A 23,824-nucleotide genomic window follows, 5' to 3' on the forward strand; every position below is an offset into this window, starting at 1 on the left:
AAGGAGATGTGGAGTTTGAACAAAGTTCAAGGACTATTCTCTTTAATTTAGAAAAAAACAGATAGCTTATTGTCTGATCTTATTATCTCTTAGACTTTTTGTTTCTTCCTTAAGGATATGATTTCTCTCTCATCACACTTAATTTGGATCAATGTACAACATGGAAACAAAGTAAAGACTTGACAGATTGCTTTCCGTGGTGGAGGGAGGGAGGGGAGTAAGATTGGGGGGAAAATTGTAAAACTCAAATAATATCTTTAATAGAAATAAATTTTAAAAAAAGAAAAAATTGTCAGTAAATTAATATGGAGAAATAAAAAAGTCAAGAATTTCCAAGTAATTAATAAAAAAGTGCAAAAGAAGGTGGCTTAGCTCTACCAGATCTAAAATTATATTATAAAGCATCAGTCATCTAAACTGTCTAATATTGGCTAAGAAATAGAATAGTGGACCAGTGGAATAGACTAGGTGCAACAGCAAGAAATTATTATAGCAATCTGTTGTTTGATAAACCCAAAGAGTCCAGGTTTTGGGATAAAAACTGTTGGGAAAATTGGAAGTTAGTTTGGCAGAAACTTGGGTTAGACCAACACTTTCCACCCTATACCAAGATAACATCAAAATGGATACAGGATTTAGACATAAAAAACAATATTGTAAGTAAACTAGGATATCAAGGAATAGTATACTTGTCAGATCTATGGAAAGGGAAGCAGTTTATGACCAAGGAAGAGATGGAGAACATCATTAAAAACAAACTAGATAATTTCAATTACATTAAATTAAAAAGCTTTTGCACAGACAAAACCACTGTAACCAAGATCAGAAGAAATGTAGTAAATTGGGAAACTATTTTTACAACTAGTATTTCTGACAAAGGACTCATTTCTAAAATATACAGAGAACTGAGTCAAATTTTTAAAAAACAAGCCATTCCCCACTTGAGAAATGGTCAATGGATATACAAAGGCAATTTACAGCTGAGGAAATCAAAACAATCCATAGTCATATGAAAAATTGTTCTAAATCATTACTTACTAGAGAAATGCAAGTTAAAGCATCTCTGAGATATCACCTCACACCTCTCAGACTGGCCAACATGACCAGAAAGAATAATGATCAATGTTAGAGCTCAAATATTATAAAAAATGAATGCTGAAAACTATAAATAAGTATTAAAAATAATAATCATTCCCTCCTCCCCATGGCATCTTCATCTGGTTCCTTTCCTCTCTGCTGCCTGTCTCTCAGACATACTTGAGCTACTGCACTTTATTTTTCCTTTCATTATAAAATTTCTTAAATGAATAAATTATATTCATGATTTCTACTGCTTCACCAACCACTGATTTTTTAAAGAAGAATCACAGAATTTCAAGTTGGAAGGCATTGATGGACAACAGTCTCACATATAAACAAAACAAATTTCCACTGTAATATACCTGACAAGGCATCATCCAAGCTCTGTTTGAAGACTTCCCAGAAGGGGCAACCCTGTTACTAATCAATAAAGTCCACTTTACTTTTAGATAAGATTTTAATGTTAGGAAGTTTTTCTTGACCTGTAACTTTCTTGCCTGTAACTTTCTCCTAGTTCAGGTCTCTGGAGTCAAACAAGACAAACATGATCCTGAAACACAGTTATCATGTCTTCTCTTCCTCTCCAACCCTCCAAATCTCTTCTCCAGGTGAAACATAGCCATTTCCTTCAACAAATTTTCATATGACATAGCCTCAAGGTCCTTTGCCATGCTCCCACTTAATAACTGTCTCCTTAAACTGCCCAGATGGAACATAAAATTCCTATAATCTGGCTTCTCTCCTTACAGCTATCAAGTGCATAGCCTCTCAAAAGTCAAAGAAATGACTAATCTTAACTAAGCCCTTTTCTGTTCAATCCTGTTTCTTGACCTCTTCAGATCCTGACAGTACTGACTATACCTTTCCATGGTGACTGGGTGTATACTTTTCCAACCTCTGAAACCACTCCTTTTCCCTATCAGCCTATGGGATTCCCCTCCTCCACTCATGACATCTGAAATGTAGGTCTCCTCCAAGTTTCTACTCTCAACCTTCCTCCCTTCCTAAAAATTTTCTCAAGGAGACCTCTGCTCTCATACTCTTTCTAAAGTATTGAGCCCTAAATCACATCATCTCCTGAGATTCAAAGTCCTGTAGATTATTTTTTTTTTATTTTTATTTTTTGGAAGTAAACATAGTTAAGTGTCTTTCCCAGGATCACTCAGCTTCTAAGTTTCTATGGTCACATTTGAATTCAGGTCTTTCTTATTTCAGCTGCCCCCACATTACTATTTTTAAGAGATATTTTATTTTTTCAAATACATGTTACAAAAATTTTTTGACATTCATCCATATACATATGTATATTTTTAAGTAACAATTTCCTTCCACCTCCCCCCGTCCCTCAGAGATGAACAGTCAGGTGAATATTGCACATACACATCTGTGTCAAAACATGTTTACAGATTAGTCATTTTCAGTATGAGAAATTAGGATTAAGGGAAAGAAGTACAGAAGAGAAATTTTTTAAAAAGTGAATGTAGTGTTCATCAGGGTTTTTTTTGTTCATTTGTTTTGTTTTTCTTCCTCTAGATGGGGATAGCTGATCTAACAGGGTTGTCTTAGATCTCTGAATTGCTGAGATAAGATGCACTCATCAAAGTCGATCAACTCACAAGGTTGTTAATGTATAGAATATTCTCTTGGTTCTGCTTCCTTCACTTAGCAGCAGATCCTGTAATTCATTCCATACTTCCCTAGAGTCTGACCATTTGTGGTTTCTTATAGAACAATAGTATTCCATAACATTCATATACCATAACTTATTCAACCATTCATCAGTTGATAGGCATCCCCTCAATTTTCAAATTGCCACCACAAAAAGAGTTGCTATGAATATTTTGGAACATGTGGGACTTTTCCCATTTTTTATGATTTCTTCTGGATATAGACCTAGTATTAGAATTGCTGGGTCAAAGGGTATGATCAATTTTATTTCTGTTTGGGCATAGTTCCATATTGCTCTCCAGAATGTCTGTTATCAGTTCACAACTCCACCATTAATGTATTAAAGTCCCAATCCTTCCATAATCCTCTCCAACACTGATCATTTTTCCTTTTTGTTATCTTAGCCAATCTGATCAGTGTGAGGTGATACTTCATAGTAGTTTTAATTTGTATTTCTCTAATCAATAATGATTTGGAGCATTTTTCATATGATTATATATAACTTTAATTTTTTCATTTTAAAACTATCTGTTCATATCCTTTGACCATTTATCAATTGGGGGATGACGTAACTTTATAAATTTGATGCAATTCTCTTCACATTTTAGAAATCAGATCTTTGTCAGAAACCCTAGCTGTAAAGATTGTTTCCAAGTTTTCTGTTTTCCTTCTAATCTTGGTAGTGTTGATTTTATTAGTGCAAAAACTTTTAAATTTAATATAGTCAAAATCATTTATTTTGCAATTTATAACATACTCTGTTTCTTGTTTGGTCATAAATTTCTCTTTCCCCCCAAATTACTTTATTTTTTTTAAAGTAATGAGATTAAATGACTTGCCCACAGTCACACAGTTAGGCAATCATTAAGTGTCTGAGACCGGGTTTGAACTCAGGTACTCTTGATTCCAGGGCCGGTGTTCTATCCACTGCACCACCTAGCCGCCCCTCCTCCCCATATTATTTAAAGTAAATTTTTTTCGCTATCTTTTGTTTTTATTTCACCAACTTTGCCTTCCTCCTCTTCACTTACAGATAGCTCATATGATAATAAAAAATATTTATAGAAAATATAAAAATCAAAACATTAAAAAAGTCCTGAATTTTCAATTATTAATAAGACAGAACTGACTGCCCCGCCAGCACCTTTAACAGACCTAAAAACATCATCTTTTCCTAATAATCCTGCTTCTGATACTTGTACCACCTTTAATAGACCTATAAAAACATCATCTGAGGGGCGGCTAGGTGGCGCAGTGGATAGAGCATCGGCCCTGGAGTCAGGAGTACCAGAGTTCAAATCCGGCCTCAGACACTTAATAAATTACCTAGCTGTGTGGCCTTGGGCAAGCCACTTAACCCCATTTGCCTTGCAAAAACTAAAAAACTCTAAAAACTCTAAAAACATCATCTTTTCCTAGTAATCCTGATTTTGATACTTGTACCTTCCATTCTCCAAATCATACAGGCTCAAAATTTCAGAATTGGCTTTGATTTCCTCAACAACCTTATTCAGTTCTGAAGTAAGTAAATGATTTTCCCTTCTCAATATGTTGATCCTTCCTTTCCTTTTCCTGTCTTTACCACAGTATTTCAGGATTTTATCACCTCATGCTTGGACTATTATAATAATTTTCAGTTTTCTTTCTCCATGCCTTTAAAACTTTCTTCCTCCACTCTTAAATCTGCCCTATATTCTATATCATTATACCATCTTTCTCAAGCATTTTCTTCTGTTCAATAAATTTTTTTTATTCTGAACTTAAATATAAAAAAATTCACTATTTCCATCTACACAGTCAAACATAAAAGAGGAATCTATGTGAAACTATGTACCTCCATTTCATACAACTGCTTTAAAAAACCCCCCCAATAATTTCACACATTATTTCAAAACTGCCTTTCTTGTTTATGTTTTCTTCTGGACTCACTGCTGTTTTCAGCAGTTGCATTTTAAAAAAATGCCTCTGTGGCCCTCTTTTGTTTGCATCACTATTGCAAATCCCCTTTTCTCCTTACCCCTACTGATAAAAACAGAAAAAGAAAAATTACTACTACTAATTGTTACTACTAAATTGTAACAGATTGGGGCGGCTATGCCCAAAGGGCAACAAAAATATGCATACCTTTTGACCCAGCAATACCACTACTGGGTCTATACTCTGAAGAGATGATGAAAAAGGATAAAAATATCACTTGTACAAAAATATTTATAGAGCCCTGTTTGTGGTGGCAAAGAACTGGAAATCAAGTAAATGTCCTTCAATTGAGGAATAGCTTAGCCAACTATGGTATATGTATGTCATGGAACACTACTGTTCTATTAGAAACCAGGAGGGATGGGAATTCAGGGAAGCCTGGAGGGATTTGCATGAACTGATGCTGAGTGAGCAAAATCAGAAAAACACAGCAACATGGGAGTGAAGGACTCGCTCATTCCAACAGTGCAATAAGCGGAAACAATTTTGGGCTGTCTGCAAAGGAAAGTGCCATCTGTATTCAGATAAGGAGATGTGGAGTTTGAACAAAGTTCAAGGACTATTCCCTTTAATTTAGGAAAAAAAACCAGATATCTTATTGTCTGATCTTGTTACCTCTTAGACTTCTTGTCTCTTCCTTAAGGATATGATTTCTCTCTCATCACACTCAATTTGCATAAATGTACAACATGGAAACAATGATAGATTGCTTTCCATGGGTGGGGTGGGGTGGGGTGGGGGGGAGGAAAATTGTAAAACTCAAATAATATCTTTAATAAAAAAACAATTTAAAAAAATAGATTGGGGTGGCTAGGTGGCACAGTGGATAGAGCACTGGCCCTGGAGTCAGGAGGACTTGAGTTCAAATCCAGCCTTAGATACTTACTAATTACTTAGCTGTGTGGCCTTGGGCAAGCCACTTAACCCCATTGCCTTGAAAAATCTAAAAAAAAAAATAAAAAGTTGTAATAGATCTACATTGCTTACTAAATAGTCTAAAATTCTAGCTTAGCATTCTAGCTGAACTCACTTTTCCAGCCTTACTCTTCACTATTCCCTACATCAAACCTAGCTCTCAGTTTTCTTCTGTATTACCCGCTCTTCCCTGAACCTATTGAACTTTCCTGCCTTCCTCCTGTTCCCTTTTCCTGGATTGTTCATTCCACATATCAGACTCTTGTCATCCTTCAAGATCTTGCTCAAATGCTACTTCCTTTCCAACACTGTCTAGAGCAATTAACTTGGAACACTCACAGCATTTATCACTTACCACACTGTGTTGTTATTTACACATGTCTAAATTGTAAAGTCTTTGGGGATAGGTACTGTATTTTGACCCCTCTCTATCCCTCACAGAATCTAGCTGAGTGCTGTGGACATGATAATTAGATTATTTTTTAATTTGTGGCAGATAAGGAAATCTAGTCTGAAGTACACCTTAGATTGGAGGTGGCAAAGTTTGGAAGGGTTTTGTAATTATTTTAAAGAAGTCTGATAAAATAAAAAGGCTAGGATCCAATGGCAAAAGATCTAAAAGGAAGTTAGTCCAAGAGGGAAGTAAATGCTATTGAGATTGAAATTCTGATGATAATTTCAATGAAAAGAAAAAGAGGGATGTGACTGAAAAGGAAACTCATCAATAAGTTCAGATATTAAGTGTATTTATAAGAGATAAAAGAGGGGTGGCTAGGTGGCACAGTGGATAGAGCACCAGCCCTGGAGTCAGGAGGACCTGAGTTCAAATCCAGCCTCAGATACTTACTAATCACCTAGCTGTGTGGCCTTGGGCAAGCCACTTAACTCCATTTGCCTTGAAAAAACCTAAAAGAAAAATGAATTATTATAAGAGATAAAAGCAAAACCAGAAAACTGATGACACATAAAAGACAAATTAGATTATGTCAAAATAGTGTCAGGAAAGTTAAAAGCTCAAAATGAACTAAGGATTGTATTAAATACTGAATGTAACACAAAAGGCTTTTTTTTTTTAGTTTTTTTTGCAAGGCAAATGGGATTAAGTGGCTTGCCCAGGGCCACACGGCTGGATTTGAACTCAGGTACTCCTGACTCTAGGGCTGGTGCTTTAATCACTGCGCCACCTAGCCCCCCCCCCCCAATAAATCATATTGTGAGAAAGAGGAAGAACAATAGTGGAATAGAATCATTGCTTCTGGAGGGAAGGATAGGATGATGACAGAGACAGAATATTACCTAACACCTCCATTCCTTTTGTCTTCTCCACCTATGAAGTAATTCACAAAGGAGACAATAAAAACTGCAATTAGAAAGTTGAAACCTAAGAAAAGGACAAGATGTTATAAGCACCTAGCTATCCTCAATATGTCTAAGCTGACTAGTCTGGATAAATATTATTCTACAGCAGGGGTGAGCAAACTATGGTCCAGGATAAATCCAGTATACTGCCTATTTTTGTACATCTAAGAATGGGTTTTATTTTCTTGAGTATTAACAAAACTTTTTAATTAAAAAAATGTAAAACCTGCCCAACAGAAGAAATAGAAATTCCATTTAAAGTAACTGTAGACAACTGAAAATACATAGGAAACTTCCTCCCAAGACAAACCCAGGAACTATATGAATACAATTACAAAATACTTCTCACACAAAGTCAGATTTAAGCAACTGGAAAATTTATCAATTTCTCTAGGGTAGGCCAAGCTAATATAATAAAAATGACAATTCAATTGAAATTATTTATTCAGTTCCATACCTATCAAACTATCAAAAAACTATTTTCAGAGCTAGAAAAAAATAGTAACAAAATTCCTCTGGAGCACCAAAAAGTCAAACTATCAAGGGAAATAATGGGAAAAAAAAATACTAAGGTAGATTAACCTAGCTGTATCAGATCTAAAACTGTATTATAAAGCAGCAGTCATCAAAACTGTGGTACTGTCTAAGAAACAGAGAAGTGGATCAATGGAATAGAATAGGTACAAAAGAAACAGTTTACCATTTGATAAACTCAAAGACTTGGGCTTCTGGAATAGCTCACTAATCAACAAAAACTGCTGGGAAAACTGGAAAATTCGATGGCAAAAACTAGACATAAACTAACATCTCACACCCTATACCAAGATAAGGTTGAAAGGGGTACAAGATTTAGACATAAGTCAATTAAGAGAACAAGAAATAATCTATCCATTAGATCTATGGAGAGTGAAGAAGTTTATAAAATCAAACAAAGATAGAGAACATTATAAACTGCAAAATTGGTGATTTCAAATGTATTAAATTAAAGTTTTTTTGCACAAACAAAACCAATGCAGCCAAGATTAGAAGGAATGCAGAAAGCAGGGAAACAATTTTCATAATGAGCATTTCTGATAAAAGACTCGTTTTTAAAATATATAGAGAATTGAGTCAAATTTATAAGAATACAAATCATTCTTCAATTGATAAATGGACACAGAATATGAACAGGCAGTTTTCAGATAAAGAAAGCCATTTAAAGTCATCTAAGGAAAAAAAGATGCTTCAAATCATTATTGATTAGAGAAATACAAAATAAAACAATTCTGAGGTACCACTTCACACCTATTAAGATTGACTAAGATGACAAAAAAGGAAAATGATCATTGTTAGAGGAATGTGGGAAAACTGTTATACTGTTGGTAGAGTTGTAAACTGATCCAACCATTCTGGAGAACAATTTGGAATTATGCCCAAAGAGCAATTAAACTGTTTAAACCCTTTGATCCAGAATACCAGTACTAGGTCTATATCCCAAAGAGATCATTAAAAAAGGGGAAAAGAACCTGCAATGGAGAATGCCATCTGTATCCTGAGAAAGAATTGCGGAGTTTGAACAAAGATGAAAGACTTTCTATGTACCTTTAATTTAAAAAAAATTGTCTTATGTAATTCTGTTATAGCTCATCCTATATGTTTCTTCCTTAAGGATATGATTTATCTCTCATCACATTCAACTTAGATCAATGCATACTAGGAGAATGATGTAAAGGCTAACAAACTGCCTTCTGTGGGGGGAGGGAAGCAAGATGGCAAAACTCAAAATAAATAAATAAATACATAAATAAGGGGGGGTGGGGAAGACCCACATACAAAAATATTCATAGCAGCTCTTTTTGTAGTGGCAAAAAACTGGAAATTGAGGGAATGTTCATTAAATGGGGAATAGCTGAACAAGTTATGCTATATGAATTTTTTGGAGTACCATTTTTTTTTTAGTTGTTTGCAAGGCAAATGGGGTTAAGTGGCTTGCCCAAGGCCACACAGCTAGGTCATTATTAAGTGTCTGAGACCGGATTTGAACCCAGGTACTCCTGACTCCAGGGCCGGTGCTTTATCCACTACGCCACCTAGCCACCCCAGTATCATTATTTTTTAAGAAATAATGAGTGGTCAGAAAGCTTGGAAAGACTTGCATGAATTGATGCTGAGTGAAGTGAGCAGAACCAGAACATTGTACACATTAATGGCAACACTGTAAGATGGTTCAACTACGATGGACATAGTCATTCTCAGCAGTTCTGGGATCATCCAGAAAAAAAATAACAACACAATGGCATCTAAATGCAGAGCATACTATGTTTGCTTTTATTATTTTTTTTTGCAACACAAATGGGGTTAAGTGGCTTGCCCAAGGCCACACAGCTAGGTAATTATTAAGTGTCTGAGGTCGGATTTGAACTCAGCTACTCCTGACTCCAGGGCAGGTGCTCTATCCACTGTGCCATCTAGCCGCCCCTTATGTTTGCTTTTAAAAACTTTCTTTTATGTTTTTTCTTTCTTTCCCATGGTCCCCCCCCCCCCTTAATTCTAATTCCTCTTTCACAACATGACTAATATGGAAATATGTTAAACAAAACTGTACATGTACAACTTTTACCAGATTGTTTGCTGCTGTGGGAAATGAAGGGGAAGGGACTCATAAATGTGGAACTCATAAATTTGCAAACTACCTTTGCATGTGATTGGAAAAAAAATAAAATTAAAATAAAATTAAATTAATTAAATTAAAAAAACAAAAAACTATAAAAACTATTCTTAGCTCTAAGGCAAATGTAATCTAGAAAAAAATAAACTCAGATATAGCTGATCCATCATTAATGATCCTAAACTAGAGATATTCAAATGTTTTTTAAAAGTCTATGTAGATGGGTAGCTAGGTGGCCCAGTGGATAGAGCACCAGCCCTGGAGTCAGGAGTACCTGAGTTCAAATCCGGTCTCAGACACTTAGTAATTACCTAGCTGTGTGGCCTTGGGCAAGCCACTTAACCCCGTTTGCCTTGCAAAAAAACCTAAAAAAAAAGTCTATGTAGAGGGGCAGCTAGATGGTGCAATGGATAGAGCACCAATCATGGAGTCAGGAGGACTGAGAGTGGTTGTGTCCATCATATAGAGCAATTTCCTAGCTATGTGACCTTGGGTAAGTCACTTAAGCCTATTCCCTAGGAAAAACAAACAAACAAAAGTAGAAGGTTGATGACTTTGATCCCTGAAAAACACTGGGATCAAAGTCATCAACCTTCTACTTTTGTTTGTTTGTACACAGTGTACATGAACACAAATCAAATACTATTGTGCTATAAGAAATAATGACTATGATGAGTAAAACGAAGCAAAAGTTTAAAATGTAGATAGAGTGAATAAAGTGAAATAAGGTGAACCAGGAAAACCATATACATAGTAATTACAAAAATGTAAATGGAAAAAACAGCAACAAATACTTCATGAAAGTGATGTACTATGGGAATGAACAACTGTATAAGGTGCCTTTTTTTAACGTCAGCTTTGCTAAATTTTCCCCCTTTTTACATCCTTATTATAAGAGATAACTCTCTGGGAGGAGAAGGATACACATGTGCTATAAAAACAAAATATAGACACAAATTTGTTTTAAAAATAAAACTGCTTTGTAAGTACTAGACTAAACCACAAAATTTCACCTTCTAAATTTTTTTCTTTTGATTATTATGACCTTGACTAACATCAAATGAAAGAACATTTCCTTAGACAATAAAGATGACTGTGAATGAAACTGTAAATATTCATTATATACAGCTAGTTTTTTTTTAAATCTATTTCAAATTTAACATGGTAATCTCAAAATTGCCTACTAATAGGTATCACTTTCTGAACTTGCTTCTGTTCTTTTTCTTTTTTTGGATTTGTGACGTGGGGTTAAGTGATTTGTCCAAGGTCACATAACTAATAAATATCAAATGTCAGGTTCCCCCCAACTCCAGGACTGGTACTCTACACACTGCCACTTAGCTGCCCCTTTTCTTTCTTTTTTAATGTTCCACTTTGAATTCACATTTAATTATCACTACTCTCACATGCTTTCCTTGCCACCTTCCTCAATTACTCCATGGACAATTTAGTTCACCTGTTCTTCAGACATATACATACATTCAGAAAGACAAACACATAGTGCATTGCCAGTTGGTATTTAAATATTTCACAATTTTGCATGATAAGCAGAGATAACACATTTCACTGGAGTAATCTTTGAGAACCCAGAGTTCTCAGATTGAGGCATGAAGATAAGATTTTAATGGAGTTGATCATATGCTGAATTCTATTAATAGAAGAACAATGAAAAAGAGGGCAGTTTTAACTATACTCTGCCTTGACTGGTCCATATGGACTACTGTGACCAGTTCTGGATAGTATATTTTAGGAAAAATATAGACAAACTAAAACGGGATTACTGTGATGAGGACCACTGTGATGCTGAAGGAACTCTTAAAATTCGTAAAAAGAATTAGGGTGTTTAAAGTGCGGGAAAAGAATTGTGGGGATGAGAAAGAACATCTTTTCAAATATGTGATGAGTTATCATATAAAATAAGTTATTTATTTCACAAGGCTCCAGAGGGCAGAGTGAGATAGAAGCAAGAGATGGAAGTTACAGAGTGAAAGATGTCAGCTCAATATAAGGGAAAAAATTCCTACTATTCAGAGCTGTTCCAAAATAGAATGGCCCCCATAAGAAAAAGCTTTTGTACTTAAGTGGAAGAAGGGGGAGTTGAGGGGGAATGAATAAGTAATTGGCTCAGAGAGGCAATAACATACACACTCAATTGGGTATAGAACTAGAGGAAAGGAATGGGGAGGGGCGGCTAGGTGGTGCAGTGGATAGAGCACCAGCCCTGGAGTCAGGAATACCTGAGTTCAAATCTGGACTCAAATACTTAATAATTACCTAGCTGTGTGGCCTTGGGCAAGTCACTTAACCCTACTGCCTTGCAAAAACTAAAAAAAACTAAAAAAAAAGGAATGAGGGAAAAAAGGAATGTGGGAGGAGAGGGGAAAGGGTAGGTGATAGAAGGGAGAGAAGTTTGTGGGAGGGGGTAGTCAGCTGCAAAACATTTTTGAAGAGGGATGAAGTGAAAGAATAAACAATACAATAAATGGGGATGGAGAGAACAGGATGGAGGAAAATATAGCTAGCAATAGTAACTATGGGAAAAAATATTGAAGCCAAGTTTCTCTAAGCATAGATAACTGAGTCCAATCTGTAAAAGTTAGTATTTATTCCCCAACTGATGGATGATCAAAGGTTATAAATAGTTTTCAGATGAGGTTATCTTGATATCTATTTTTTAAGAAAGATTTTATTTATTTTGAGTTTTACAAATTTTCACCTAATCTTGCTTCCCCCCCCCCCCCCCCCCACAGAAGGCAGTCTGTTAGTTTTACATTGTTTCCATGGTATAAATTGATCTAAGTTGAATGTGATGAGAGAGAAATCATATCCTTAAGGAAAAAAAAAGTAGGAGATAAAATTACATAATAAGATAATGATTTTTTTTTTAAAAATTAAAGGTAATAATCTTTGTTCAAACTCCACAGTTCTTTCTCTGGATATAGATGGTATTCTCCAATCAGAGATATCCCAAAATTGTACCTGATTGTTGCACTGATGGAATGAACAAGTCCATCAAGGTTGATCATCACCCCCATGTTGCTGTTAAGGTGTACAATGTTTTTCTGGTTCTGTTCACATGATATCTATTTAAATAGTTTAAGAAAATATCCTAGTGTTGATAGGGGAAATGTGGGTTGGAACAATTCTGAGATACTACCTTACCTACTGGATTGGCTAATAGATCAGAGGAAGAAAATGACAATTTTGGAAGGGATATATAAGGGAAATGAGACATAATGTAGTGTTGGAGGAGCTCTGAAATCATTTAACAATTCCACAGAGCAATTTAAGACTAACAGTGCTACTATTAGGTCTATATTCCAGAATACATGAAATATGGGAAGAAAATAACATATAGGGGTGGCTAGGTGGCATAGTGGATAAAGCATCGGCCCTGGAGTCAGGAGTAGCTGGGTTCAAATCTGGTCTCAGACACTTAATAATTACCTAGCTGTGTGGCCTTGGGCAAGCCACTTAACCCCATTTGCCTTGCAAAAAAAAAAATAACATATATACATGGATATTTATAGCAGCTCTTTTTGAGAGTAGGAAGCTGGAGTTTGAGGGGATGCCCATCAGCTGGGGAATGGCTGAACAAACTTATATGTGATTAAGATGAAATGGATTATTTTAAAAGAAATGATGATAGGATACTCTCAGTAAAAAAACAACAACAAAAAAAAACTTACATGAGCAGATGCAATGGGAAATGTACTACATTCAACCACAATAGTAATGTTGTATAGGATGATCAGCTGTGAATGACAAATCTTTTCTCAACAATACTGTGACCCAAGGGAATTCTGGAGGACTTATGATAAAGAATACTATCCATCCTCAAAACAGGTTGAAGTATACTTTTTTAAAAACTATTTTTTGTGAGGTTTCTCTTTTTTTGGAGGGGAAGGGGTTATATTTACTTTTTTTGTGTGTTTACTATTTTTTTAATTTTTTTTAATTTTTTATGTTTTTTGCAAGGCAATGGGGTTAAGTGGCTTGCCCAAGGCCACACAGCTAGGTAATTATTATTAAGTATCCAAGGCTGCATTTGAACTCAGGTCCTTCTCACTCCAGGGTCAGTGCTCTACCCACTACGCCACCTAGCTGTCCCGGTTATATTTACTCTTACAATATGACTATTGTATTATTTTTCATGACTACACAATTTTAAGCTTGATCTACCGACTTGCTTTCTCAATGAGGGGGAGTGGAGTGGAAGGAAGGTGGAGAATTCAGAACTCAAGGTTTTAAAAGTAAATGCTGAAACTTGTTTTTGCATGTGGGGAGGGGTAAGGTAGGGAATAAAATAAAATTTAAAAAAACGATGCAACCAGTGACATTCTTCTCATTAAACTTTTTTTTTGTTTTGGAAAATATATAAAAAAATAGAATTGGCCCCAACCAGAAGTATTCAACCCAATAAGCATTTAGTAATTAAAAACTATGTGTATGGCACTGTGGGGATACAAAGGCAAAAATGAAAAATAGCCACTCCTCTGAAGGAGTTTATATTTTATTGTTCAGCTACAAATGTAATTAGACAATCAAGGAAGAGAAAAACAACTTGGGGCAAAGGGATGTGAGAAAAGAGAAATCAGAACAGCTTTCTTAGGCAGCTAGCATATGAACATTGCATTGAAAAATGCTAGGTATTCTAAGAGGCTAAGGTGACAGGGGATACTCTCCAATCTCTCTGAAGGTAGGGATTTTCTTCTAACTACACATCTTCAAGCAGAAGGTTGATAGTCACTTGTCAGGGATGTATGTAAAGAAGATTCATGTTTCAGCAGAGAGGACCAGATCTTCTCTCATGAAAGAGGGTCTCCTCTGAAGCCCCTTTCAACTCAAAGATTCTAAAATTCTAGTTTTATCTTCAAAAGGTAGTTTTGGAGGTAAAGAAAAAATAAAAGATCTTGAAACACTTTGGAAGAACATCATGGAAATCATTGCCTTTGTAATTTTCAGGAGTATCTCAGCACTAGTATACTTACCGTGCCTCTCCTCAGAGCAAACTGGATGGAGTCTAGGTCAGCAACAGGGCACCACACCTCAGCAATCAGACACTTTTGGGTCACATCAATATTACACAGGTTCAAGGTATGGTAGATGGCCTTCATCTTTCGAACTTTGATGAACCAGACACGTATGTTTTTAGCAGCTGCCTGGAGGACTCTCTGTCGGTGATCCTCTGTTTGGTTTAGAACCTTGCATGAAAAGAAGGAACAAGTGAGTCTTATAGACAAAACACTGGTTTATATCTCATGAGGCAACTGACAGAGAAGCACAGCTCTGGATTTTCTTAATTTCTTTTCCTCTGGTTGAAATGGTTTTCCTTAATCAAAGTGAAAGAGAATTAATTAAGCATCAGTTTAATGATTTTCATTTAATGGATTTTTTCCTTTGCAATTAAGCTGAAACTATAATATACTGTTCAATTACTTCCTGGGATTGACTCATGGGTTTTTCATTTGCTATCTAGGATTTGTAACTCAGGTTTATAAAGTGCCATTAAAAAGTACCATAACAGTGGGGCAGTGTCTTGAAAGAATGTACAAAATCATACTTCTGAGAAGGAAACTAAAGAATTCCTTGGGGGTAGAGCCAAGATGGCAGCATGAAAGCAGCATTTCTCAGGAACTCCTTCCCCCCCAAACTCCAAAAGCCAACAGATTATGACTCTAGCCAAAATTTAGAGGGACAGAACCCACAGAAAGACTGAGTGATACATTTTCCCAGTCCAAGATAACTTAGAAGTTACACAGAGAGGTGTGCTTTACGGGGGGGGGGGGGGGGGGGGGGGGGGGGGGGGGTTTGAAAAAAAAAAAAAACAGCAGCTGCAAGCCCAGCCCAGCTCAGCAATCACAGGCAACAGCTTGAAGGGGCAAGTGAGAGAACTCTGCTCCACCAGAATGAGTGTGGAGTGAGGAGCACCTGCTGCAGAATCTGCAGCAAGAATCTGGAGAAAGCAGCCTGCACCCCCATAGACAATAATGGAAGACTGCAGAGATTTCACTGCTCTCCCTCCGGGTAGGACTCTGAGCCTACACTCAGATCCAGGTTGCAGTTTGGGCTTCCATACTAAGTTGCCAAGCTGGATCCCTCCTTATAGCTCCAGGGCAGAGGGAAGTATAGGGGCCATCTACAGGCATAGGCAAGAGAAAGCATAAGACCTTGGAGGAATAAAGGTCCCAGTGGGGTGTCCCCCCCCCCAAAAAAAACCCAAAGCCTTGGAAGTGCTGTAAATTAGTCTTGGGCTGAGGAAATGAGTAAATAACAGAAAAAGAAGAATCTGACTATAGAGAATTACTTTAGTCCCATGGAAGATCAAAAACATACTCAGATGATGACAAAATCGAAGCTTCCATATCCAAAATCTCCAAGAAAAATAGAAAATGGGCTCAGACTATGGATCAGCTCAAAAAAGACTTTGAAAAGCAAATAAGGGAGATGGAGGAAAAATTGGGAGGAGAAATGAGAGCAATGCATAAAAATCATGAAAACCAAATCAACAGCTTGGTGAAAGATATACAAAAAAATACTGAAGAAAAATAATATGTTAAAAACCAGTTTAGGCCTAATGGAAAAAAGCAAAACAAAAGGCAAATGAGGAGAAGAATGCCTTAAAAAGTAGAACTGGCCAGCTGGAAAAGGAGATAAAAAAGGTCTCTGAAGAAAATAACTCCTTCAAATGCAGAATGGAACTAAAGGAAGCTGATGACTTTGCAAGAAATCAGGAAGAAATAAAATTCTTCCTAAAAAAGTAAGAAATTAGAAGAAAATGTGAAATATCTCATTGGAAAAACAACTGACCTCGAAAACAGATCCAGAAGAAATAATTTAGAAATTATTGGGTTATCTGAAAGCCACGATCAGGAAGAGTCTAGACTTCATTTTTCAAGAAATAATACAGCAAAAAAGAATTCCTTGGAAAAATCTACCTATTCAGTACCATTATGAGTTCATAGTAGGAAGGCAGTCTTTTGTGAGTATTCTCCATTATAAGATCTATCTGTGATACTCAGAAGGACCATAGGGTGTGTGTTTAGTATGTCCCACACTACTATAATCATGGGTTATAGTTACACGTTTGCCTTTTTATCCAGCATCATTTTATCCTTTATGTGCCAGTGCAGATTTCCCTCTATGGAATTCCATTACAAAGATAATAGCAAGATAGAAGAGAGGAAAGTTCCCATTCTATCTTCCATTGCTCACCACCAAATGTCTAAGCTCTCAAATAGCATCAAAGCCCTGACACTACCTACATGACCTTGAGCCAGTAGCTTAACTTCCCCTGGGTCACCTAAAGGACTAGATAGCCTTTAAGATCTATTCCATCTCTGGATCTGTCACTAGATGATTACCACATTTCTGCAGAATCTGAATTCCCATGAATTTTTGGAGTAGGGAAGACCATAAAATGCTAGAGAGACATAGACTCCCTACCCCTAATCAAGAATTCTCCACAGTGAAACAAAATTATTTCCTAAAAGACTATATATACATAAAGAGGACAATGATTTAAAAAAAAAAAAAGGAAGGTCCCATATACATCCAAATATTTATAGCAACACTTTTTGTGGCAAAATCTCTAATGATTAAGGAATGACTAAGCAAATTGTGAAACAAAAATATAAAAGTCTACTATAAGAAATAATGAATATGGGGCAGCTACATGGTACAGTGGATAGAGCACTGACCCCAGAGTCAGGAGGACCTGAATTCAAATCCAGTCTCAGACACATGATACTTATTATCTGTGTGACCTTGGACTTAACCCCATTGTCACACAAAACCAAAACAAACTAAAAAAAGAAATAATGAATAAGATGACTAAATAAAAGCAGGAAAAGACTTCTACAAACCAATGCAAAGTAAAGTAAGCAGAACAAAAAAAACAAGATACATAGTAAGTATAGCAATATAAATGGAAATAACAAAATACGTGAAATAATGATTACACCTGGTCAGAAAGACAACAGAAAATGAATCCCATTTTTAGAGCAGTGGAGAGCAATTATGATTATTAAAAAAATGACATGAATTTGCCTGGTATGATTAGTTTTCCTAAATTGTTCCTTTTTTTAAAATTTTTTTGTAATAAGGGATGATTGAGGGGGAGCTATTGAGAAATGTAGGAGACATGAAGCTAAAAGATCTCAATACAAAATTTAAAAAAAGAGATTATCTTGGATTATAGTGGGTAACTTTTTGGAGAAAATCAAAGCTTAGAAAACTCTTAGAATTCAAGAGAATTAATTGTGATTCCTCAAAGTAGAGTTTGACCAAAATTATACTTTAACCATCTGATTGTTGCTTAGTTTGTGAACTAAGATTAGATTGCTTCATAAATGATGCTAAATAAACTAAATGGCAACATCCAGTTTTGTCTTCCTCAACATGACATGAGCATTCAAGCTCTATTCTCATTCCTATCACCTGCATGTCTGTAACAAATTCCTACCCTATGAATGGAATTAAAAGTTTTAGATGAAAAAGATAGTCACCAAAAACTAGAATATATCAACAAAACAATCACCAACAACTTTTATGACTATCAGCAAAAAAAAAAAAAAATTGATTCTAAAATTGCTTTTCTCCTTCATTAATCATTTCTGCAATATTCTGAACCAAAATGCCTCTCCTTAACCCACCATTTCCCCATGTGTAATGTTTTCCATCTACCAGAATGTAAGCAGTTTGGGGAAAGAGACTGTTTGAACTTTTTATTTTGTAGCTCCACTGCTCATCCCAGTGCTTGGTACATAGTAACACCCTCCCTCTCTCCCTTCCTTCCTAGATTGGCTTCATTCTCTACAAAAAGCCTTTCCTGATTTTTTCCTATTTGTCAGTGCCTTCTTCTAAAATTTATCTTGTATTTTGTGTGTGTGTGTGTGTGTGTGTGTGTGTGTGTACACATGGGGGGGCATAGCAATGGGGCTAAGTGACTTGCCCAAGGTCACACAGATAGAAAATTATTAAGTCAGGTCCTCCTGACTTCAGAGTTGGTACTCTATTGACTGCACCACCTACCTGCCCTTTTGTATATATTTTTGTAAGGATAAACTGACTACCTTAAACCAGATTACAAACTTTTGAGGGGTGGGGCTATTTCATATTTGTCCTTTTTATCTCCAGGGCCAGGTACATTATCTTCCACCAAACCATAGATAAAAATCACGGGACCCTCTTTGTTCCTAGCTGTGGTCTCCTTGGCCCCTACATCCACCATCCTGGCCTGATCAGATTGCCACTCCCTAACACCACCAAAGCCTTAGAGGAAGGCAGGGAGAGAAACAGGACCAACTGGGCTTAGCTGCCACTTCAGGATCCAGAGCTACATGGCCTAGATTCCCTCTGGCACTTCCATCACCATCACACATGCCTTTCACAGCAGCTGCTCCTCACTGCCCCATCCTAATCTGATTATTGTCACTCTAGCTGCCCAGGCCTCTCATTCAGCCTGAATTAATCCACACTACCATCTGGATTCTTGCTCAGGCTGAACTGGTCCCTGCTGCTGTCATTGCCATAGTCTAGTATAGACATGAACTGTGGTGGCAGGCTAGAGGAGGTAGGAGGAAAGGAATTAACTGCCCAAGTCATTGCTGCAATGACTGCTCAAATTGAAGAGGCCTCTGCCATAAACTAGCTATATCAAAGCTAGAGGCCTAGACCCATTTTTTTCCTTTTTATATACCCCCTCTAATCATTTTAATGTACTTTGGAGACCATGTTTTAGGGGAAAAACAAACAAACTATAGCTGCCTAGTAAATTCTGTTTCTTTTGAGGGTAGTTATTTTTTGGGGGGTCCATTCTCAAAATCCTTTCCTAAATTTGGGAAGCCATAAAATATAACAGAGATAGTTTACCCAGAAATTTATGCTTGTGGGAACTTTGGATATCAAAGGTATTCAATGAATTATTAATATTACAAGGAAGAAGAATAGCTATAGAGTATTATAAACTGTATTATTATACCATTTGGAGGTCATCAATCCTGGTGTTTACTCCAGAAGCCATTTCCTTTCTCTCCTGTGGTGTCTCAGGGCAAGGATAGAGTGCAGCTCGAAACCTGGAATGCATAAGGACTAGTTAGTTGAATAACAGTGATTTCATCAAGCTATGTCATCTGAGAAGATAACTTAAGCTTAGGTGCAAATGGTAGATTCAGCCCTGGGGTAAGAGACAGAGCTAATAAATATGGTATGGATTTGAACCCAAGGTTTTCTGACTGTAAAGCTGGCTTCCTTCTGTTCTAACCCAATCTTTTTCTAATTATTCAATCACTGTCTATTTTTATTTGGTGAGCAAAAAGGAACCTAACAGTAACATTGTTATAAGAAAAGTCTAAATTATAGCCTTAGTTGTCATCACTATTTTGCTTTTTCAGCTATATTATCTTTCAGCCAAAAAAATAAAGAGAAAAGAAAATATATTTAAAAAAATGACAGTTTAGTAGATTGGAAAGAATCTTGACCTTAGAGTTGGAAAGATCTGGGCTCAAATCCCAATTCCAATACTTACTAGTATGAAGCTGGGAAAGACATTTAACATTTCTTAGGCTCAATTTCCTTATTTGTAAAAGTGAACTAGTATATAGGGTTATTAGGAAGAAAGTAAGTTATGCATTTTAAAAGCATTGTAAAGATCCAAGTTATGATTAAGTAAAGAGTCATTTGGGGAACTGAAGAAAGAATGTTATAAAAGAAAACACAAAGAAATGATACAGATAACTTTTGGGTACAAGTATAAAGTGTCTATGATTTCAATACATTTTTCACTTATAAAGAACTGTAGGTGAAAGATTTCATTTCTTCAATAAAAGAAACTTATGACTTGAAAGTTCATTTCTAAATGAGTTTATGTCACTAATCCAATAGTTAAATCCACAACAATTTAAAATATCCCTAGAGCTTTACAAAATCCCAAAGAAATACTCTAAGTCTAAGTAGGTGAAAAGAATTACTGTTTCACTCATCTTCAAACTAACATGAAAGAAGTTTTAATATTTCCTCTAAGTGAGTACATTTCTCTTACCCTTCACAGATTTTCTTGACTCTGTTTTTCAACTGATCACCTTGGAAGAAAATGATAAATACAGACTTGTGCACGTAGTCTCCCTAGAACCAGAAACAAATTAAGATTTCATAGCTCTAAATGTTGATGAAAACTTATAAATTAGTTTTTTTAGTAGATAAAAAACATTTTGTCTTCTAGTCCTTTCATACACTACACAAGGGAAGCAACCATGTTTTTTAATCAGATCTTGTCCACTTAACAACTTTACTGAAAAAAACATCATTCCCATTGATTTTTATTTCAAGTCAATCCTTTTTATTTATCTTCATATTGGACAAGAGTGTATAAATCCATAGCAGTCCCAGAGGCTAGAATAAATTACTAACTGGATCACTTAACAGTTCAACAAAAATATTTTAAACTGCACAGTAAAAAAGAAAAGGAGAGGAGTTAGTTTCTGCTCATGAGTTTAAATAGTCTCAGATAAGAGATAGTGAGGAGTTACACTGTATAAAGTTACCGAGTAGTTATGAAATAGTTGAGCACAAATCATTCAAAACACTTCACAAGTAAGGTATGGAGATCTTAAATAGTTAGATTATACTATTAATATAGTACTATAAAAAGAAGTATATAGTAAAGTACTAGAAAAAAAATCAGGAAATAAGGTGAGCAGGCACTGGAGGAAGGTCCAGGAGTGTTTTAGATCTTTGAGTTCTCCAGGGATATTGAGAATACATTCTTTGTACAGCTGCTCTGGTAAAGATATCCAGACCCCCTTCCTGTATTTGTTGATAAAATATTGTTCTTCCTTGCCAGAGGAAACTTGGCTTAATGTTCCTGTGAATAGTTATATACTAGGTGTGACCTTAAACTCAGCATGAAATGTTTCCAAAACTTAAAATAATGGCTTTCAATGTGGCTGCAAAATCACCTTTGTGGACCATTTATGTCACTATAACTATGACCATGGTACAGAAAACAAGGTGCATAAGCATTTAGGTCATTTTCAGCTCAGTGATACAGCTTGAAATCTCTCTAGATTCAATGTTTCTTCTTGAGAATAAAGATCAATGAGTTAATAAATGTTATACTAAGTAGTAGCAGAAAAGTTTCATCAATAGAGAGTCATGGATGTTATAAGTAGTAATCAACTTTAATTTATCTACCTTGGATTAATGATATATATTTTTTCCTTATGCATTTAACTGGTTTCACTTTTAGCACCAGAAACAAACACACAGTTCAGACCAAACCAGCTGAGATATGTATTTTGAAATTATCATTATATAAAATGCAAGATGAAAACTATCTCAAAATACATTCAAAAAATTACTCAATTTCCCAACAACTTATTTGTAGAAGTCAAAAAAAGTCTGTATCCACTAAATAAGAACTTGAGCTCTAAACAGCTGAAAATATTGCCTTTATCAGTTTAAAGTCATAATAGTGCCTTTCCCTTTCTTTTGGAGTTTCTTATAAAAATCAATTCAGTATAACTAGAAGTACAATTATTAAGTAATATAAATTGAAGTAGAATAACATGATACCAAGTTAGAATTCTTGTTTTAGGTTGATTTTTACAAAAAAAAAAAGACAAACTGCTTCAGGTCCCAGATCAGTAACAGAAGATGTGTGGAGTTACATCTGAAGTTTCAAATAACTAGAAAAATTTATTTCTAATTAAAACACCTCTGAAGTCATATATCCAAGTCTAATGCTTATAAATATGTGTGATGAAAATTATAGGGAGATAAGCTGTCTTGTAACTCATATTGAAAATAAAGAAAGATCTCTTCTTTGAGATGGTCCAAGTGTTCTGTTACCATTCTGGGCCCACTTTACAGAATCCTATTCCACAGGATACAATTTCCTTGTCTTACAGTTACAGGATCCTCCAGGGGGTTTTCAATTTCAGCTTGACGCAGGAATACATTCCCCCGGCACACTCTCCATAGCATACGCTCAAAAGTAGGGATGCGCTCCCGGTTAATCACACCAGCCACAAAGCTGTGAAAAGAGGTGGGGAAATCTCAAACAGATTGAGGACACCATTCTATTTTATAGGATTTGTAACTTTTGGATGATTCAGTAGCTAAAAGAAAACGATTGAGACCAGACAAGACTAGCTATGGATAGGTAAGAAAGCTACCAAGATCTGATTCCTGATCTCACTAATCTGTAGTTGGGACTGTCAATGTAGCAAATTTAAGAAATGGGCTAGGAAATGACTCAGGGATGATTCTCAACAGATTCATCATGGAGTACCATTCTCAAAACAAGCAGACTCCCTACTATGATAAAGTTTTCTAAGATAGAAGGGGAAGCACACACCTTAAATTCGGAATAGACAGATAAGAATGATAATTACCCAAGCCGTAAGGGCGTGCCTCTTGCGATCTCACTGGGGTCCAAGAGGGTAGATGACTCCTCCAACAAGTCTGGATCCGCCATCTGCTGATGATGCAATTCAGCCTGAATTCACAAATCAATTAATATCTAATGAAAATAGTTAGTGGCATGCAGGGAACGAGGAACCAGGAGATGAGTTGGTAAAAATAAATATGAAAGAAAGGATATACACACACACACACAAAAATAAATACAATACACAAAAAAAAAGGGAAGAGAAGAAAGGGAAAAACAAGAGGTAACATAGAATTTGTCCCAGCAAGGCATCTGGGGAAATGATTTTAGAGATAAGGAAAGAAGAAAAAATATCACATGATGGTGACATGTATAAATCTTTTATTTGGCAAAAACTATTTCTTTTTTTTTTATTTCCACCAAATAAGTCATGAAAGCACCAGAAAACATCTTTGCAGTAATATGAATCAGTCAAAATATTTTTGGAGAGTGATGGGGAGTGATCTAGGGATGCCCTCAAGCTGAAGAGGTGTTTCCTGCTGCTCCCATACCTATCATCTCTAGTAAGCAGGGGTTATACTGCTCTTTAGAAGCATCTACTACTCTCTCAAACAGTTTTGTTAACAGGAGAATTATCACCAATTAGCTAAACAAGAGTACAAGAGCTTCAGAACCAATCAAGTCCTCTGTACTTGTTAGGGAAAACTTTGGGAAGAGCCAATGAATATTATGTTAGTGCTTTTTAAAGTATTTTTCTTCCTTACACAGAGATGCAGTCCTGGAACATA

At 35.9% G+C, this 23,824-nt stretch overlaps 1 protein-coding gene across 6 annotated transcripts in view; it reads right to left on the reverse strand.

Annotated features, from left to right (window-relative positions):
* Positions 1-23,824, reverse strand: part of ATP6V0A1 (ATPase H+ transporting V0 subunit a1) — a 90,227-nt gene that overhangs the window by 44,853 nt on the left and 21,550 nt on the right. For 5 of the 6 annotated variants that reach the window (XM_074223854.1, XM_074223855.1, XM_074223850.1 and 2 more), the window contains exons 6-10: positions 23,041-23,144; positions 22,553-22,679; positions 20,688-20,770; positions 19,629-19,722; positions 14,638-14,850 (exon numbers count right to left, since the gene is read on the reverse strand). In XM_074223854.1, coding sequence (XP_074079955.1) covers positions 14,638-14,850; positions 19,629-19,722; positions 20,688-20,770; positions 22,553-22,679; positions 23,041-23,144 — 621 coding nt within the window. The remainder of the gene's footprint in view (positions 1-14,637; positions 14,851-19,628; positions 19,723-20,687; positions 20,771-22,552; positions 22,680-23,040; positions 23,145-23,824) is intronic. The other variant, XM_074223853.1, reaches the window with a different exon arrangement.

This window comes from Macrotis lagotis, chromosome 2 (genome assembly GCF_037893015.1).
Source record: "Macrotis lagotis isolate mMagLag1 chromosome 2, bilby.v1.9.chrom.fasta, whole genome shotgun sequence".
In the NCBI taxonomy this organism is placed as follows: domain Eukaryota; kingdom Metazoa; phylum Chordata; class Mammalia; order Peramelemorphia; family Peramelidae; genus Macrotis; species Macrotis lagotis.